This window comes from Sphaerodactylus townsendi, linkage group LG17, assembly GCF_021028975.2.
Source record: "Sphaerodactylus townsendi isolate TG3544 linkage group LG17, MPM_Stown_v2.3, whole genome shotgun sequence".
Lineage (NCBI taxonomy): Eukaryota > Metazoa > Chordata > Lepidosauria > Squamata > Sphaerodactylidae > Sphaerodactylus > Sphaerodactylus townsendi.
In genome coordinates this window covers 7,289,777-7,302,003 of record NC_059441.1, presented here as the reverse complement: position 1 = coordinate 7,302,003, position 12,227 = coordinate 7,289,777, and the positions used below count along the sequence as shown (strand labels likewise).

Here is a 12,227-nt window from a genome sequence, read left to right as displayed (position 1 = left end):
AGTGTGGGATGGGTGTCCCCCCCCCCTGCATTGGGGTGTGTGTGTTAATTAGATGGCCTGGCTTTGGTGGGGCTCACGGGATGGAGTTCATTTTCACAGGGGAGACCCAAACCCTCCTTCTTGCAGGCAGAGCTGCTTGTGGAACATCCTTTCAGCAAATTCCTTCTGGACATTGAAACTGTGCATTACCTGGCTGTGTTTGCAGAGAAGACCCAATGAGGAACCCGACATTCTGTTTATTGTTCAGAGCTCTGTGAGTCAGCGGTTGGCTGTCCGTTTCCCCTCCCCATTTGCAAGGTGTACATTAAAGAAACACACACGCACGCACACACACAACCAGTCTAGATGCATCCTTGTGTGTGGAGTTTTGCGGATGATGGACTAGCATGGATTGGCAAAACACGGCACAACAGGAGGCCCCGATACAGTCGTATAAATGAGGTGCGCGTGGTGCCTTATCGGCGTGAGCATGTCAGTGACATAACCTGAGAAATGGGCACGAACGAACGCTGCAAACGTCACGTGGCTCTTCAGTGCCAGAGTTAATCTGAGCGACCGTCTCGGTGACATGGGGACCGAGAAGGAACAGACCTCGGCCCCGGTCGCAGTTCTGGACTTGAAGTCAGCCGCTCGCCCCTACATGCTGGTGAGTTCGTATTTGTCGTGGTTGGCAATGCTCTGTGGTGGTTTTGGCCGGGAGTGGTGCAGTTCGATAAACAGCAAGTAGACGGCTGTCCCAAAGCCACCCCCGACCATGGGGGCCACGATGGGGACCCACCACCAGTGGTTGCCGGCCCTGAGAAAAAGAGACAAAGAATGAGAAACCAGCATGGTGCAGCTAGCTGCCTGTGTTTCCTCGCGGCCTCTTGGTGCTGCTGCCGGCCACCCCACCCAGACGTTGCCTGGTTCTTGTGTCTCACACGGCTGCCTCCTGGGTTGGAGCTAGTCCCACGTAGCTCCACTTCTGCTCATTTGATTGCTGGAACTAGTTTCCTTTGCCTTTCACCGGTTTGTGTTATTTTTGTGCAATAGGGGAATATGCTTTGAATGGTGCATTTCACATACATTTGGGTTTTTTAAAGAAAATGCCGGTGCTTATCTGCCCTAATAGGGCCATTTACCGGGACTTACATGACACAAGACAGGAGCGATTTTTTAAAAGGTAAGCAAACTCATCTGTCAATCTTATAGAGGTCTCCGGAGGTGGAGATGGGGTGGGGGGCTATTTTATTTCTAGAAAACACTTCCAGTAACGTCCACCAGATGTCACCCTTGCAACACCAAAGAGCCACTGAAATCCCCCTTCTCTCCCTTTGACTCCCTTTGCAACTGGCAGCCAGAAGGAAGGGTTATCCCTTAGAGCACAGGGGTCAAACTTGCGGCCCTCCAGATGGTATGGACTACAGTTCCCATCATCCCCTGCCAGCATCATGGGAACTGCAGTCCATACCATCTGGAGGGCCACGAGTTTGACACGTGTGCCTTAGAGAGGGTAGGGTTCCCAACCTCAAGGTGTGGCCCGGAGATTTCAACAGAAACTCAGAGAATGGCAGCCTGTCGGGTGGTCTTGATGACATCACATCCCTGCTGCGCTCCCTCCTCCCCTCCACCTCCACCTTCCCCAGGTCCCGAAATCTCTAGGATTTGCCAACTCTATGGAAGACTCTGTGGGGAGGCCAGGTTCTATTTGGCTGTAACCCAAAGGAGCTTCATCAGTTTAGGGGCCACAAGAACGAGGCCCCTGATTCAAATCTCACTCCTGCCTCTCATCTGCCATACGGGGCGGGTAGCAGTGGCCTGTCTTGCAGGGCCGTTGTAAAAAATTGTAGCCATGTTACGCACGTGCACTTTAAACACTGAAAGCATGGAGCAACGTTTCCAAGTTATTGCTTCATACTCTCGTTATCTCCTGGGAGTGTTCTCTCTTCCCTGCATGCGTTACCTCCAGATGTGTCTCCAAACCATGGCGGGAGACCACTGGATGGGACAAGGGAGAAGATCCAAGGAGGGTGGGGGTGGGGGGTGGGGAATCTCTTCTCATTCAAAGTGAAACGTTGCGTTGTGGTTTTGGAGTACTGTGTGTTCTCCAACTGTCAGCTGCCTCGTGTGAAAAGGAGGCACAGAAAGGCTCTGAGCAAATAAACAGGCTGCCAGAAAGGGAAAGTTAATGAGCAACCACCCGAAGTGGTGTCCCCTTTTCCCTCTGCAAAACTCTCCGACAAGCAGTACGGTGGATGCAGAAGCCCCCCGTATCCCACAAGGCCAAGGGGCAGCGTGGGACGGAAGCCGTGGTTCCCTGGCGCAGCATCTGGTTTGCCTGCAGACCGGGTGGGGTTCAGTCACCCGTAAAAAGGGATCAAGTAGTCAGTGGGCCTTTCCCCACTTTTCCCTCTACCACCGTCGCTGCGCGCTACTCACTGCGCGCGTCATTTCTGGCGCGCGCCCCGGCTTCCCCAAAAGGCGCCGTTTCCTCCAGCGCCAGGAATGACGCGCGCTGAGGGGGCGCGACAGCGTCAGCGTCAGGGCGGCTGTGTTGTCACCGCCCCTGTAGTGGGGAGTGCCCCGGGACCCCGCGCTACTTGGCCCGAGTAGCGCGCAGCAAAAGGTAAGTGGGGAAAGGCCCAGCGATGCAAAAGACCTCTGGAAAGTTGGCTGCCCGTTCGGAGACACAAGCAGGACTGTGAGAAATCCCTGGGTGGACTCAGCCATAACACAAGCTGCGGGGGTGTGTTTGTGCGGCAAAATGCGCTTTTAACGAAGGGAGCTCTGACTCTTGGAAGCTGCTAGACTCAACATCTAGCTGCGTGGCAAAAGGATCTCTCATGACAGGTTTGCACCTGGCCAGTTTGACCAGGTGTGTCAAGGGTGCTTTTGAGGCCGCCGCCAGAGGGCTCCGGAAATGCCTGGACCCAAACTGGACGCTACTTACGTGAAGACCTCTGGCCCCCATCCAGCCAGGAACGTGAAGAGGCGCGGACTGAGGTCTCTGGCGGGGTTCATGGCGCAGCCGCAGTTCATGGACATGGCAGAGGTCAGCAAGATGATGAGCAGCCCCACGGCGATGGGTTCCAGCCCCTTTGGGACACCCAGGTTATCTGAGTCAAAGATTGCAAAGACACCCAGGAGAAGAAACGCAGTCGAGATCACCTGTTGAATGGAAAGGTACCAGGCTCAGGTGCTGCTGTGCTCCATAGAGTTGGGAGAGACCTCAAAGGCCATACAGTCCAACCCCCTGCCACGCAGGAACCCCCAATCAAAGCACTCATAAGAACATAAGAACAAGCCAGCTGGATCAGACCAAAGTCCATCTAGTCCAGCTCTCTGCTACTCGCAGTGGCCCACCAGGTGCCTTTGGGAGCTCACATGCAGGATGTGAACGCAATGGCCTTCTGCGGCTGTTGCTCCCGATCACCTGGTCTGTTAAGGCATTTGCAATCTCAGATCAAGGAGGATCAAGATTGGTAGCCATAGATCGACTTCTCCTCCATCAATCTGTCCAAGCCCCTTTTAAAGCTATCCAGGTTAGTGGCCATCACCACCTCCTATGGCAGCAGATTCCAAACACCAATCGCACGTTGCTTGAAGAAGTGTTTCCTTTTATTAGTCCTAATTCTTCCCCCCAGCATTTTCAATGAATGCCCCCTGGTTCTAATATTGTGAGAAAGAGGGAAAAATTTCTCTCTGTCAACATTTTCTACCCCATGCATAATTTTGTAGACTTCAATCCTGTCCCCCCTCAGACGTCTCCTCTCCAAAGAGTCCCAAACACTGCAGCCTCTCCTCATAAGGAAGGTGCTCCAATCCAATCAATCATCCTCGTTGCCCTTCTCTGCACTTTTTCTATCTCTTCAATATCCTTTTTGAGATGTGGCGACCAGAACTGGACACAGGACTCCAAGTGCGGTCGCACCACGGCTTTATATAAGGGCATGACAATCTTTGCAGTTTTATTCTCAATTCCTTTTCTAATGATCCCCAGCATAGAGTTTGCCTTTTTCACAGCTGCCATGCATTGAGTTGACATTCCCATGGAACTATCAACTCAGACGCCCAAATCCCTTGCCTGCTCTGTGACTGATAGCACTGACCCCTGTAGCGTGTATGTGAAGTTTGGATTTTTTGCCCCTATGTGCATCACTTTGCATTTTGCTACATTGAACTGCATTTGCCATTTCTGAGCCCACTCACCTAATTTATCAAGGTCCGCTTGGAGCTCTTCGCAATCCTTTGTGGTTCTCACCACCCTACATAATTTGGAATCATCTGCAAACACTCCTGACAGAGGGCCACCCAGCCTCTCTTTAACAACCTCCAAAGAAGTCCAAGGGCCCTGTGACTTCCCTGGACATCCAAGCGGCCGGCCTCCTTCGCTGCTGCTTACCTGATCCGCAAATCCATTGGTAATAGACAGGTATTCCTCCGGGTACGTTGCAAAGATATGGGCAGTGCGAGTTGGCCCTGTGACGGTGAAGTTCCCGCCGGTGTAGGTCATCAGTGCATCTAGGGAGTGGTGGTGGTCATTGCCCTCAGAATTAATTAGAACATAGCACATTTCAAAGCATTTCATGCAAGAATAGGCTGACCAGCTGTCCCGCTTTTGGCGGGACCGTCACGCCTTTGGACAATTTGTCCCGCGCCCCGTGGGTTCTACAAATTGTCCCGATTTTTGGGAGGCTGCTGCACTGCCTTGGGGGCACAAGGCAGTGCGGCAGCCTCCCCCCGTAGGCCTGGCCGCTAGGGAGCCGCGATGGCCTTCTGGGGCTTTGCCCTTTGTCTTCTGTCACAGGGCTGCAAACGGTAGTTTCCGCAGAAGCCTGGTGGCGCTCTGGGCGGCCTCAAGCGTCACAAGACGTAACCGCTTCCCCATCCCGGGTCAGAAAGATGACCATCTGGTCACCTTATGCAAGAAGCAGAACTCTTGTGAGATGGTGCCCATCTTGCCAATTTGGGGCTGGTGGGGGGAGTTGAGGCTGACTCACCTAAGGCCAGGTGAGTGCCTGTAGGCTTTTTTGGCTGGAATCCCCATGACCTCCCAAAACGTCCCCACTTTGCAAAAACCCAAGGTTCCACATCAGTGATTGATTGGCACGCAATGATCCTACATAGGAACAGGAGAAGTACCTTGCAGGAACAAAGGTGTGCATCTCTGGCATACCTGGCCAGAATCCCAACAACTCAAGAGGTATGGGGTGGACCCCCAAAAACTGGCCACAAACCCCCTGTGAACTGTGTCTCTCATCCACCCCTGAGTGAAGGACTCCGAGGAGAAGACGGAGCCAAAAATGAGAGCTTTCTAGGGTGCCCCTTGTGTGGGGTTCCTCCGAGCTTTGCAAAAGAAACACTGAGTGGGTGCATCAGCAGGCAGAATGCCAGCTCAGGGGGTTGTGTTGCTTTCCCCCCCCCCCCCAACCCCTGCACCCCACTCACTCACTCTTAGGTACCTTTTTAATTTCCCAAAGTGAGGGAGTGAGGGCGGGAGCAGCAGTGGCGTAGGAGGTTAAGAGCTTGTGTATCTAATCTGGAGGAACCGGGTTTGATTCCCAGCTCTGACCGCCTGAGCTGTGGGGAATTCAGATTAGCCTGTACACTCCACCACACACGCCAGCCAGCTGGGTGACCTTGGGCTAGTCACAGCTTCTCGGAGCTCTCTCAGCCCCACCTACCTCACAGGGTGTTTGTTGTGAGGGGGGAAGGGCAAGGAGATTGTCAGCCCCTTTGAGTCTCCTGCAGGAGAGAAAGGGGGGATATAAATCCAAACTCTTCTTCTTCTCCTCCAAAGCATGAAAGGAACCCTTTTAAAAAGAGCAATGGATTTTGGAAGGACAGGGTGGTCCCTGTCCAATTTTGTTGTCGCTCCACATTGACCACTTTAGAAGGGCCATGATCCAGTAGGAACCTCTTGTTCAGAAGTCCCACTGGAATGAAACGGGAGCCCCCAAAGGGTCTTTCAGCCTGAGTTCGAGCAGGATTTCCCCGTGTCGGCCCTGGAGGCTGGATTTCTCGTAGAGTTCCCAAGGCAGAAACATGGTCCTCCCACTCACCGTAGTTGATCCCATAGACAGTGGCTGCTCCAAAGAACGCACCCAGAAACTGCATGAACACGTAAACGGGAAACTTGGCCCACGGCATCTTCCCGGCGATGCACATGGCAAAGGAGACGGCTGGGTTGATGTGGCCACCTGAAAAGCAGTGCCCAGGAGGCGGGACGCAAAGAGGGAACCACGTTAGTCTGTTGTGACAAAATTCCAGCAATGCTTTAAAAGTGAACGGCCAATTATGCAGGAAAGGCCTACCTCAGGACTCTTCTCTGTGCAGTGGGCTTGCAGAGGGCTCTCCTTGCCTTTCTCTGTTTACAAGAGAGGAGGCAGTGCAGTGCCTGCCACGCTGCTGCTTCCTGAAGACTCAACTGGCCTCTCCTTTTGCTGCTTCTCTGAACTCTGCCCATCAACAGCCTTGAAGGCACAGATCTCTCTGATATTCCCCTCCCTTCCTGTACACACACACATTCCCACTCGCTCACTCAATGGATGGTTTCCCATAGGCTCTAATGGGATCGTGCCATCTTGAATTTTAATGATGTCTGAAGTGAGTTTTATGGATTAGCAAAATGTTTTAAAATGTGTCTATACGCTGCCTGAGCCTGATCTCATTCAGGGAGGGTCATGGGACATATATTTAACAAGCAAATACATTTTGCCCATGATACCAGACAAGTCGTAATTCTGGTTCCTTCAAGTGCATTTATTGGGATGGTGGAATTTTTGCAGGGCCGACTGAGGCTACCTTGAACAACTGTCTCCTGACAAGCGCAGACCTTTGTCTGGGAAGAGAGGGGCCTCCTCTGTGCGCTTTCTCTGTTGACTCACGCTGGGGGTCAGGGTGTTATCTGGGAACCGGGAGCATCTCTGATCTCTTGCGAGGGAGCAAACACAGATAAGCCAAGCGGGATAAAGACCGGCATTGTGCCACGTCCAGCGTGGTGTGACCTCCGATGCCCAGCAGCGAGCGAAGACCGGCCCACGGCTCCCAGGGCTGTCTCCGCAACCGCCCTGCCTTTGGACTGGCTTTGAATCAAATGAACAATTTTCTCCTCTGTCAGCAATTGGAAATATGGACTGCACGGGGCCAGAAGGCACTGAGATGGGTTGTGCGGAGGGGGGGGGGGGATAGATTTGTGTCGGGGTGATGCCTTCTCAGTCCCTAAAGAGCGCTTCGTACTGGTGGAGAGCCCTTGGAGAATATCCGTGTGCAGCATAGAGCAGTGATGGCGAACCTATGGCACGGGTGCCAGAGGTGGCACTCAGAGCCCTCTCTGTGGGCACTTGCGCACAGAGTTCATCATGTGGGAGGGGGGTGGAAAATCACCTCCACACACACACATCTAGGCTGGTCTGGGCATGATCCTTTACCTGGGAGCAAGCTCGGTTGCTGGCAATGGGGCTTGCTTCTGAGTAAACCCTCCTAGGATCGTGATTCACCCATTCGAAGCGTTGCACGGTTGCTTCACTGAGCTTACTCCTGAGTAACGCGCGCCTTGGAGCCAACCTTTTTTTCTAAACTGAAACCTCAGTATTCAAGTTAAATTGCTGGATTGGCACTTTGCGATAAATAAGTGGGTTTTGGGTTGCAGTTTGGGCACTCGGTCTCGAAAAGGTTCGCTATCACTGGCATAGAGTATCCACAGGCCTCTCCAGAGCCCAGGAAAGCATGGGCAGGGCTGGGTCTCGGACAGCCAAAAGCAGCTGGAGAGAGCATCAAATGGGGTGTGTGTGACTGTGTGTGAGTGTGTGTGTGTGTGTGTGTGTGTGTGTGTGTGAGAGAGAGAGAGAGAGTGAGAGAGAGACCTTCCTTGAGAATGTCACATCTGTGGGCTCCATGAAAAATTCCATGATGGACTTCCAGTCAGACCACTGGTGCCTTTTTCAGACAGGATCAGACAGCTACATTATGGGGTGGGGGGGGGGGTAATCCTGAGACGGTGTTTCAGGGCATAAGCAGAGTGAGGGGCGCGAGAATGTGACTGCCTTTCATCTTATCTCAGGAGCAGCAGTGGCGTAGTGGTTAAAAGCAGGTGCACTCTAATCTGGAGAAACCGGGTTTGATTCCCCGCTCTGCCGCCTGAGCTGTGGAGGCTTCTCTGGGGAACTAAATTAGCCTGTGCACTCCCACACACGCCAGCTGGGTGACCTTGGGCTAGTCACAGTTCTTTGGAGCTCTCTCAGCTCCACCTACCTCACAGGGTGTTTGTTGTGGGGAAGGGGGGAAGGGAAAGGAGCTTGTAAGCCCCTTTGAGTCTCCTGCAGGAGAGAAAGGGGGGATATAAATCCAAACAACTCCTCCTCCTCCTCCTCCTCCTCCTCCTCCTCCTCCTCCTCCTCCTCCTCCTCCTCCTCCTCCTCCTCCTCCTCTTCTTCTTCTTCTTCTTCTTCTTCTTCTTCTTCTTCTTCTTCTTCTTCTTCTTCTTCTTCTTCTTCTTCTTCTTCTTCTTCTTCTTCTTCTTCTTCTTCTTCTTCTTCTTCTTCTTCTTCTTCTTCTTCTTCACCGCTTCACTTTTTCACTCCAAGGGTGTTGACTGAATTTCAATCAGTAGGTTTTCTTGTTTCTCTTTGGTGCTGCTTCCCGAGGACTTTCACTTCCCTCTAGTTTAATAACTTGAACTAATGCTGGTTTGACCTCAGCCGTTTTCACTTCCTCGGGTTGGGTTCTTTTTTTTTCTCTGAAAGTCTCCAGGAATCAAGTTCCCAAGATTTTCTCCAGCCTCAGATTTCAGGCAGATTTCTTTCCAGTGAGTCACCTGGTCTGATTCCAGCATCTCCTTGCCTTCATTGTTGCTGCTCGCCCAACTGTGATCCAGTTTTGTTCTTGAGCTTTTGTTTCACCAGAGCAGTGTTTCCCAACCTTTTCGACATCGTGGTACCCTTGACCTCGCTCTTCATATCTCAGGGTACCCCTGAGGTTCATTTGATTTTTTTTTGCATTTTTTAGGTTTTTTTCCCCCGTTTTAGGCCTGGAGGGGGGGGAGTGGCAAGCGGGGGGGGGGGAGGGAAAGCAGCGTTGACAGCCGCGTTGTTTGTTTGCCTAAATTCGACATGGATTGGGGGGATTTAAAGGGAGAGCTCTGTTTAAATCTACCCCCCCCCCAAATCCACACCAAATTTAGGCAAATAAAACAATGCTGTTTTTCAGTGTTGTTTAAAGGGAGCTCATGAAGCTTCCAAAACCCCCCTTTCAAAATCCATTTGATTCTGGGGGGGGGGGGACAGGCGGTAGCATTGTCATGGTACCCCTGGGACGTGCTCATGGTACCCCAGGGTACCGCGGAACCCTGGTTGAGAATCACTTCACCAGACTGTGTTTTTCCAGGTTCCTTTTTTCAGCTGGGAGGTTGGTTCTCCCAATTACCAGAACTGTTTTGAACCCAGGTCCTATCCCCCAAACTACTTGCTGCTTTACGCGGCTTTGGAATTGCCTGCTAACTTAAAGGGCATGAGCTCTGCTGCCAGACTCTTCTTAGCCACTGGCTACCAAGAACAAGTACAGAACAGAAGCTTATAGGAAATTAAAAGGTCAACTATTGGATAGAGAGTTCTCTACCCTAATCACAGCAGCCAAGAAAACGTGCTCCCCCCTGTATTTTTCTCCCGCATTTGAACGGGGCCACTTGGCACACTACCTGTATTGCTTAATAAACCCTGCTCAAAGGAGAGCCATAATGCTCGCCAGGTTTAATGTTATGCCTTCTGCCTTGTTACATGGCAGATTTAATAAGCAAGAAAAGGCTAAAAGATTGTGCCCGTGTAACGATGGCTCAGTTGAATCTCTGGCCCACCAATTACGACACTATCTCAGATTCAAGGAAATCAGATCCAAGCATGTGAATCTCACTCCTTTACATTTACCCGATCTCCCCGATTTAATTAGATTACACTACTTGTTGGACAATCCTGATCCTTCTCTCTGTATGATAGTGGCAGACTTTCTCCTGGAAATTACAAAACACCAGTAGATTTCCTTCGTCCTAACATGTATATCCTGTATTGTATATGCTTTTTAATCTGTTTTTATTATTGTTGTACTGCTGTCTATGCCAATAAAGGCTTGCTTCTTCAACAAGTACAGAAGCCTTTCTGAGGGAGTCGTGGCTTCAAATGTCCTGCTAACGATCCAGAAAGAGAGTTCAAAACGGTAGGGCTGCTGCAGCAAATGGTAAGGATGTTAGTCAATGGAGCGGTTGATTTGGGTGTGCATAAAGTTGCTTACACATGAAAGGATCTTTTTATTTATTTTGTTTGTTTAATTCATTTATCCCCTGCCTTTCTCCCCCATAGGGACCCTCATGATGTCCTCGCATCATTCTCCATTTTATCCTCACAACGACCCTGTGAGGTAGGTCGGGCTAAAGGAAGAAAAAGAAGAGCTTGGATTTATACCCCACCTTTCTCTCCTGTCAGGAGACTCAAGGCGACTTACAAGTACCTTTCCCTTCCTCTCCCCACAACAGACGCCTTGTGAGGTGGGTGCAGCCGAGAGAGTCCTGAGAGAACTGTGACTAGCCCCAGGTCACCCAGCAGGAATGTAGGACTGCAAAAACACATCGGGTGCACCAGATAAGCCTCTGCCACTCAGGTGGAGGAGTGGGGAATCGAATCCAGTTCTCCAGATGAGAATCCACCTGCTCATAACCACTGCGCCACACTGAGAGTGTGAGTTCCCACGGCATGAATGGAAATCCAAACCCCAGTTTCCCAGACCTTAGTTCATAACAATTAAGTGCTATTCCACACCCGATCATTTGTTTATTTATTAAAATACTAACGTCCCACCTTTCCTCGTGGTTCAAGGTAACATAATAATAGTTCAGAACATCACTGACTAGCACAATGATGGCGAACCTTTTCGAGACCGAGTGCCCAAGTTGCAACTCAAAACCCACTTATTTATCGCAAAGGGCCAACACGGCCATTTAACCTGAATACTGATGTTTTAGTTTAGAAAAAATGGTTGGCTCTGAGGCGTGCGTTACTCTGGAGTAAGCTTGGTGGTAGTCGGTGGTTTTGCTTTGAAGCAACCATGCAACTCTTCGGACAGATGAATCACGACCCTAGGAGGGTTTACTCAGAAGCAAGCCCCATTGCCAGCAACCGAGCTTACTCCCAGGTAAAGGCTTTCGTTCTTCGCATGAAAATCAGTGGGGTTTAACAGCGCTTAACAGGGTTACCTACACTGCTTCCCCAAAACTAGATTTAATGCTAATAATCGAGCCCAGCGGTCCAGGCCAGCCTAGATGTGGGGGGGGGGCGATTCCCCCCCACATGACGAACTCTGCATGTGCCCACAGAAAGGGCTCTGAGTGCCACCTCTGGCACCCATGCCATAGGTTCGCCACCACTGGATTAGAACATCTCAGTTTGTTCTGGAGACAGAGGCATTCCTGGCGGGTTGCCTCTTCGGAGACCCAGCACTGTGTATGTGCTTAAGATAAAAGTAATGGACAATCGAAAAAAGCATCACTGCCCAATCAATATAAGGCACATTTGTAGTCCATCAGAGGGTTTTTAAGCAATACTTTTAATTGTTTCGTCCTTGCTAAATGCAGACTGCTGTTTGTTTATTTGGGGCATTTACTCAGTCAATTGATTGCTGGGGGGGGGGGGGGAGAGACACACACATCCCATAATAACCAACCTGCCAATCCACCCTGATATCCCCAAACACGAATCTACAGTGAGCAAAAAACAAGTCAGCATGTGGACTACTGGGGAAACTCCTGCATCAAACCCGGCTGGAAATGGGATCGGTTAACCCCCCCCCCCCCAAAAAAAAAGGTGAGCTTACCGGAAACGCCTCCAGAGACGTAGATAGCAATGGTGACGGCCATGGCGAAGCCCACGGCGGCCGTGTGTGCGCCTCCCAACGCTCCTCCGCTCAGCACCGACTGGGCCACGCTCCCACACCCCAGGGTCTGCAATGGTGCGGAGAGAGAAACCTGGTGAGAGAAGCGCCCCACTGGAGGAGGAGGAGGAGGAGGAAGAGAAGAAGAAGAAGAAGAAGAAGAAGAAGAAGAAGAAGAAGAAGAAGAAGAAGAGGAGGAGGAGGAGTTTGGATTTATATCCCCCCTTTCTCTCCTGCAGGAGACTCAAAGGGGCTGACAATCTCCTTGCCCTTCCCCCCTCCCAACAAGCACCCTGTGAGGTGGGTGGGGCTGAGAGAGCTCCGAGAAGCTGTGA

General features: G+C 51.3%; 1 protein-coding gene across 1 annotated transcript; it reads right to left on the bottom strand.

Annotated features, from left to right (window-relative positions):
- Positions 1-220: 220 nt before the first annotated feature.
- AQP9 (aquaporin 9) lies at positions 221-11,962 on the bottom strand. Its single transcript, XM_048481722.1, has 5 exons — positions 11,836-11,962; positions 6,042-6,179; positions 4,382-4,500; positions 2,930-3,147; positions 221-796 (listed from the first exon to the last, which is right to left on the bottom strand). The coding sequence occupies exons 1-5, from the start codon at positions 11,876-11,878 to the stop codon at positions 637-639; spliced, it is 678 nt and encodes a 225-aa protein (XP_048337679.1). The 5' UTR covers positions 11,879-11,962; the 3' UTR covers positions 221-636.
- Positions 11,963-12,227: the final 265 nt, after the last annotated feature.